This window comes from Silurus aristotelis, assembly GCF_946808225.1.
Source record: "Silurus aristotelis genome assembly, chromosome: 1".
Lineage (NCBI taxonomy): Eukaryota > Metazoa > Chordata > Actinopteri > Siluriformes > Siluridae > Silurus > Silurus aristotelis.
Genome location: NC_139574.1, coordinates 19,465,346 through 19,473,518, shown reverse-complemented (window position 1 = coordinate 19,473,518; position 8,173 = coordinate 19,465,346). Strand labels below are relative to the sequence as shown.

Below are 8,173 nucleotides of genomic sequence, written 5' to 3'. Positions count from 1 at the left end.
ATTGGTGCACTTAAGCAGTGGAATACAGCCGTAGACTGTGTTCCTGCTTTACCTTTTTTCTCCTTTTTTATTTTATAAATGATACACACAAAACACACACACACACACACACAAACAATATACGTATATATATATATATATATATATATATATATATATATATATATATATATATATATATATATATACATATATATATATATATATATATATATATATATATATATATATATATATATATATATATATATATATATATATATATATATATATATATATATATATATATATATATATATATATATATATATATATATATATATATATATATATATATATATATATATATATATATATATATATATATATATATATATATATTTTTTTTTTTAGGTCAGACTGGCATCAATTACATATATTTATGCTTATACATTAGAGTGAAATTTCATGCAAACACCTCCTATATGGTACTAGAGAATAAGTAAAAACAACAACAACAAAAATGTATTATTTGTTTTAAATTGTTAATACAGGAAAAGTCTCAAAATCAGCCAGGGACTTAATGGTTATAATATTAATTTAGAATCGTTAAACTTTAATTAATTGTGAAAGTGAATATTTTATGTAAGATTGGGAGATCACTAATGATCAGTGGTCATATAATATATATAACCTTTTAATTTTCAAATTTCAAACCTCTGTTATGTTTAATTAGATCAAGAGCAATGAAATGGGGTGTTTGTGAGATTTTGAGGGTTATTAGAATTCCTTTAACTAATAGAGAGGAACAAGTGACACAGAAGGCCTCAGAAAAGCTGTACAAACAAGTCGAAGGTGTGGTACGTAGTAAATTATTCATGTTTAAGTATTCATTCATCTTTAGCAGCCCCACTCAGGGTTGCGTGAATCTGAAGCTTAGCACAAAAACACCCTGTGTGGGACAGTATTAAGTTAGTTTTATTTCATTTTGTTTTCATTTTTTGTCTTTTTCTCTTTGTTAAAATATCTCTGAAAATTATCTGAATAAGTCTGACAAGGTCGTTTTGTTGTTCTTCTCTTAGTATCCTTAGAAATGAAACATGCAAAACCAGATGTTATTAGTAATGATTTAATTTGTACAATAAAATGTAGACAGGTTTATACAATCTTATAGTGCAATAGATGTGTGTTTAAAAATAAACCATTCAGGTTTAGAGTTTTAGCTAAAAGTCACCTGCCATACAGATAGTTCTCATATGCAAATGTTGACTAATCTTATGACTACTGATATTTAGACTAGTATAAGTATAAAGTGCATATATATTTTCTTTTTTGTTTGGTTGTCATTTCTTTACTTTAATGAAATGCTCAATATTCTGTGAAACAGCCTTACTTGGCAGGCCTTTAAACATTTTGTTTTCAATATTAGGTTTGGATTAACTGCTTTGGCAGGAGAAAGAATGAATGCTTAACAGGTAATATGATTCACGTTACCCAAACATCTTTAAATAATAGACACCAATCCAAAAGGCCCTAAATGATTGGACTGTTTACCTCAAAACAAGTCATGCTGTCATATGCAAATGGTAAAGAAAACAGGCTAAACTAAAACAGACAATTAATATGTATGCTAGAACTAAATGCTCTCATTATGCTGCTTGTAGCATGATGTATAGATTATACATTGTTAAATTATAAAAATTCTTCATAATTTATAATTTCTCTCTTTATAGAACATAACTTCACTCATAACATTCAGTTGACATGCAGTTAAATAAATAGCATACAATTCCTCATGTACACACACAAACACACACACACACACACACACACACATACACACACACACACACACACACACACACACACACACACACACACACACACACACACACACACACACACACACACCAATCAGTAATCAACACCTAGTGCTCAATTTCATTGCACACCAGTAATCTAACCTGCAGTTTTGCCCATCATGAGCAACCAGAGGAAAAATGAAGACACCACAAGTGGCATGTAAAAGCATGGAGTCATAGCACCAGAACCAACAACGTTTACTTGGCCGTTTAGCTTGAGGCAGGAAGCTGTGGTCGTAGCATTACAACACTCTAGGATGCAGTTGTTATTGCTGGAGGTGCACACTATTTCCTTGCTGCAGTCCTCTATACAGCTTGCTGTCCAGGTTACAGTTGGCGTCTTTTTCAGCTACGAGGAAGGAAAATAGAGTTATTAATAATTTCTCAGTCACAAGTGGTTGACTAGAGCCAGTGTCAATGTTTAATGCTAGATGATATAACTAAAATAACTATCCTTTTTTCACACATTTTATAATTTTACTCAAACAGTTTTAGTTTAATCTATAAGAAAGTGCATAGAAAGATATGAGAAGAGTTTTTACCATACAAAAGTTCTGACCAGGAGAACATAGTACAACATTGGTATTGCCTTGATAACAGGTGTCTCCATTACAGCTTAACTTATGGCACTTCTTGCCCTGTTGACAGTGATAAAAACAAAGGAGTGTAAAAAAAAAGTGAACAAATTAAATGATTTATCTTCTGTGAACCAATGAAGTTTCTCTACATTCTTACATTGGTTGCCATGGTGGTGGTGGTGGCAACAGTAGAAACCTTAGCAGTGGTGGCAGTGGTGGTGGGGGCAGTTGTTGTCGTCACTGTGATTAGAAAACAAAATAGTACCACATCTATCCAACTACTCAGTGTTTATGTAATTTTGCACCTTATGCAAATCTATTAAGATTACAAAAAGCTAAAAAAGTGAGAGTACTTATGAGGGAAGAGTTGAGTAGGTTGTTGAGAGTGGTGTTGAGACAATTGTCAGCGCAACAACTAATGGAGCAGTTGTTCTGAGAAGTGTTTGTACAGGCACTGAGGCACGAGCTTGTGCACCTCACTGAATACAACATATCTCCATCTCTTCTCAGCTAATACAACACAGAATATCAATCAGATTGTTCATTGGGATTGCAAAACATCTCATTTGAAAAGCACACACTATCCATAGTGCGGTATGGTGTTGAGAAAAATATTATATTAAATCTGCAACATTTGACAGACTATCAAAAATAAGTTTAGTACATGCAGTGAGCTGTTATACCTCACAAAAATTTTCAGTCGCTGAGCAGGTGGTGATGTTGGTGCTTAAGAACGTATTGTAGCATGCAGAGTAATTACAAGAGAACATCTGACAGGACACCTATTGAAAATCGGACAAGAACTGAATAAAAAACAAATCTCAGATAACACTCCAGTCTGTTTATTACATCTAAAGCTAACTTGCTTCTTATATTACTCACCAGTGTAGTGCTTGTAATATTTGTGCCTACAAGAAAATACAGCAAAATAGGAGCTTTAATCAATACGTTTCGTTAGCACTTTTTCTGTAAGATAGACAACACATAATATAACTACAATATTATCTTTTAGTGATTACTTACCAGTAGTGTTCACACTGTAATATGAGGGAGCCATTGTAGAATTTGAAGTCCCATTAGGTGGGCTTACAGTGATAGGTATGGTTGTTGAGTTGTCTATAGAATTTTCGTCTGCACTTTCACACAAAATCAAACTTGTTTGTAGGAAAACATAAACAAGGAAAACTGCAAGAAATAGAAAGACAGAGTCAAAGTCCACTAAGCACTAAGCAATCTATTTACACAGACCAGTTGAGCTAAGGTTTGAAAAGTCAGCCTCAGGTAAGAACTAATTCTAGTGAGTGCTGAGATAAAGTATGTCATGTAAAAAAAAAATAAAAGGAATATTTTATGCCATCCTTTATTTTATTTTGGTTTATCTTTTAGTACAGAATATGTATTAAATGTTTACCTTTAGACAGGGTATAGGGTATTACTGCAGAGCTCTTCATTTTCTTTTGCTGTGACCTGGTTTCACCTGTTGATGCAATGACATGGTAGTTTATTCACAACTTAACCACATCTCTAATTTGTTTTCACAAATATTTTCACCTATTACATAATTATTTTTAGCCAGTACAATCTGGTACTTGGAAAATGACAGACTAATCGATTAATTAAAGCTTTTTAGTTGCAGAAATGTCTATTGAATAAACTCTGTGTTGTGCAACTCTAATTATTATACAAAAGTTTTCTCATTCTTTATGCAGGTTAACCTTTTGTAGAGCTATAGCTATGCTATTATAAATGCAATTGATCTGGAAACACCATGCTGCTTGAGTTTTAATTATTAATAATAATGCTCCTTTATTACTCAGTAACTCCAATAAGAAGTCACTCATCAGTTTCTACATGGAAATGTACTGGAAGATACCTCATAGTCCTAGTTACAAAATCACTCACTTTCATTGGGACCTGTTGCTCACACACAATTAACAACTTGTTTGTTCATTGAAAATCCCATGGGTACATGAGCACAGCTTGTTATTCATCCCCAGATGAAATTGCATAATCTCCTTCAGGAAACCGCTTTGGAAACCACTCTATATGTCAACAGGTTCTCCAAAATTGAACTCTTTCTTTCTCTTCATCTCACTGTTTTGTAAGGAAGTAGAGGATAATTTGACTTCACTTCAGCAAAGAGAATAAAAAAACCTTTTTGGAATGAACTAATTAATTGTGGGGATTTGCATCAGAAAGAAGGAAAAACATATAATACACTACCAAAGTGTGGGTAGGAAAAAATGCAAAACCTTTAGATTTTGTTCAATGTTCATTTAGTCTGCATGCGATTTAATTTGCCTAACATGCAAATGTACAAGATAGATGTACTTACACTGCGATAGTGCAGCACAAATTCCATTATATGCAATCAAAAAATTATAAATATTTATTACTGATTACAATATTAACAGGATGGCTAATGAAACATTTTTTTCTTTTTATCCCACAAACTACCACAACTACATGGCTGACGGAAAAGTTCTGAATAAACATACTTGCGATAAAAAATGTATAAAAATTAAATATATTTTATTACTCCATTCTGTTAAACATTTACTTTGAAACAGTTTTTGAAAAAGTAATGCATAATTATATAAACAATCTGGGTTTGCATTTTTTTAAGTCTACAGCAAGCACATCAAATTATTCCTGGCTCTGTGTTATTCCTGTGAATGCACTAGCACCAGTCTGCAACCATAGCAACATAGTGCAGTTGGCATTTTGGCATCTTTCAGGGGAAATCCCTGGAAATCGGAAGGCATCCAACATTGCGCAAGGTAATCTTTAGAAAGTCAAAAGCTAGGGTGAAATTGTACTTACTTTTGTTGAGAAAGTAGGATAGTAATATTTTGCCTGGGGATGGCAGCTGTGGTTGAAGTCAAGTGCCTACGCTCTCCCGTTCTCTTTCTCGTTGCCCTCCTTTCTCCCTCCCTCTCCCCACTTCGGTTGCTACCTTTCTGCTGACATCACACGAGAGGTAGCCTAATGAGTGGAAACTGTTTTTGCGGCCTGGTGTCCTAATTGCATTTCCAAACAGGAGGGGAGGGACAGAATTTGGACAGATGTGCCAGAAGAATCAGTCTATTCAGTGGGAAAGAAGGCACTCTTTAACATTAACTATTTTATTGACTAAAATATGGACAATGGTAATGAAACAGCAGGCCGTGATCTGGAATAACACACATTAGCAAGGATCAGTGATATATCCCAATTAAATGCTAAAATCGTGTAAATGCGCTCATTCACCTGCACTTAATTACATTGCTTATTACAGGTTTATAATTGACACATCCTAAGCTTATCCAATAATTTAGAAACGTCTCTTTTTGCTAGTAAAACTCAAATGATAATAGAACCTAAAGGCTTTAAGTGAACCTAAAGGCTTTAAGTAAAACTAGTTGATTTCACCTCATCACACCTTCCATTTGCATACACTCATGCCACATGAAAACAGCAATACATTTTGAAAACATACAATTTTTTTTTGTGGTGTTATCTTTTGCACCTGAAACAAAAATGAGAATTTTAAATGTAATTAAACAGTTACTCACCATACTACACTCTATAATTTTAATGCAATCTCTTGATTTTGCCAGTAAGATCAATTTAAAAAGCATACCTTTACTATTTTCTGAGGCCTGCTTTAGGTGCTACGATATATACTGTATATGTATATATATATATATATATATATATATATATATATATATATATATATATATATATATATATATATATATATATATATATATATATATATTTTTTTTAAGAATTTGCTTGTGTTAACAATTTGACACAAATCATCTATCTATCTATCTATCTATCTATCTATCTATCTATCTATCTATCTATCTATCTATCTATCTATCTATCTATCTATCTATCTATCTATCTATCTATCTATCTATCTATCTATCTATCTATCTATCTATCTATCTATCTATTTATTTTTAACTTATGCTCTAGTACCATTTAGGAGGTGTTTGCATGAAATTTCACTTTAATGTATATATGTCCATTGTGTATGTGTATGTATATATATATATATATATATATATATATATATATATATATATATATATATATATATATATATATATATATATATATATATATATATACACACTATATCAAAATGTATATTTATTCCTAGTAATAAATATTAAGAGGAATTAGTAAAAATATTTAAAAAAGTCAAGCGAATATAAAGGTTTTGTTTAGATCATAAAGCTAAACATAAAAATAAACAATAAAAAATCAGTTTCTTTAAATGTTCCATATGTGTACCCTCTAAGTACAGTCATTTCTTTGTAATTATGGGTTATGGAATGCAAAGAATGAACCCTCTCTCAGATAGAAAGAATACAAGTGGCTCAGGTAATAAAAATCCCACATTACAGATCACATTCAGCTAATCTGTAATTTTTTTTTTATTTGTGGCTGAAATTACAAAAGCTTGAACTGTTTAAAATGCTTATAAAAAACTATTGTAATTGCACGGCATTGAAAGCAAAAATATCAGGAGAAAATCACACGTCAAAAACAATAACGTCTGTTGGGTAAAATTTGCTTTCATAATATTTGGTTGTAATTTTCATGCTATTCTGCTCCATTTCTCTCATTTCCATAAGCAATGCTGGCTATAAGCAAATGAAGTGATGTTGTTGTCATGGAAGGTTTGATTTGAAGATGGATACAGGTGGGACATTTTATTATAAGAGCAAAACACGAAGAACAATGACTCGGACTATGTGACAAATACAAGCAAAATCAGTACAGATAAAATAGACAGTACATGAACACTGTTTACACTACACAAAAATAATAGTTCTCAGAGTACATAAGTCTGGTTTAGGTTTGATCTTGTGCACAATATGAACATGAAGTGCAGGTGCTGATGTCTGCTGTAGTCAAGCTTGGTTGCTGCTATCTGTGCTAACCTGACAGCTGCTTACTTTTCATGTAAATCTGAGTGAAGGTACACTGAAAGAGTTTAGAATGACAAAGCAAATGCCACTCTATGGAGATCTAAATAATTTGAGCATGTACGTGGTTAAGAGAGGCAAAAAAATCACAGGCTTAACATGTACCAGCTCGGCCTCTATAAAAATAGCAGCTTGAAGCAGGTGGCAGGACATAACAAATATTAATCTTTGTTTCTATTGAGCGAATACAATGAATGGAATATGATGGCTATATCCCAAAGGCATACATTATAGAGAGGGGGTGAGACAGTGGCTTTCTCTTGCCTTTTTCCCAGGAGAAGCAGCGCAACCAGACAACGGCATATACTGTACCTCTACGTGGCTGGTGGAGACTAATGAAGCCCCTGAGAAAGGTGCTGCAGAAGAGTGTATTTACACTCTTGTTCAGAAGATGACGTTGGTTTTTCTAAACAGCACAGTAACAAGCATTGTGGTTATTTATTTATTCATAAGCTTTTAGACCCATGTAAGCTCATTTATCCACACCGAATTTGGAGCAGTTATCAGGCACCCTGTCTCACTGAAACATACGGAAATGTATTTGTAGTGTCCATTACCTAATTTATTAAGCTAATTATTAACATTATTCAGCTTGTAATGCATTGCATGCTACACTTATATTGTGGCTTGATACTTGATAGCACAGGGAATAAATTTTTTATTTATTTTTTTATTATTAAGCAGGCCCCCGCCTTCGACTGCTGCCCAATCCTCACAGCACTGTCTCTTACGGTCCCTCCTGCAGGTGGTGAACCCACGGGAAGGC

At 32.8% G+C, this 8,173-nt stretch overlaps 1 protein-coding gene across 1 annotated transcript; it reads right to left on the bottom strand.

Annotated features, from left to right (window-relative positions):
• Positions 1-1,302: 1,302 nt before the first annotated feature.
• Positions 1,303-5,537, bottom strand: LOC310738250 (uncharacterized protein). Its single transcript, XM_083563235.1, has 9 exons — positions 5,243-5,537; positions 3,831-3,896; positions 3,443-3,604; positions 3,302-3,327; positions 3,103-3,201; positions 2,773-2,929; positions 2,577-2,659; positions 2,384-2,479; positions 1,303-2,190 (listed from the first exon to the last, which is right to left on the bottom strand). Exons 2-9 carry the CDS (start codon positions 3,868-3,870, stop codon positions 1,939-1,941), a joined length of 915 nt encoding a protein of 304 aa, XP_083419361.1. The 5' UTR covers positions 3,871-3,896; positions 5,243-5,537; the 3' UTR covers positions 1,303-1,938.
• Between the last annotated feature and the right edge of the window lie 2,636 nt (positions 5,538-8,173).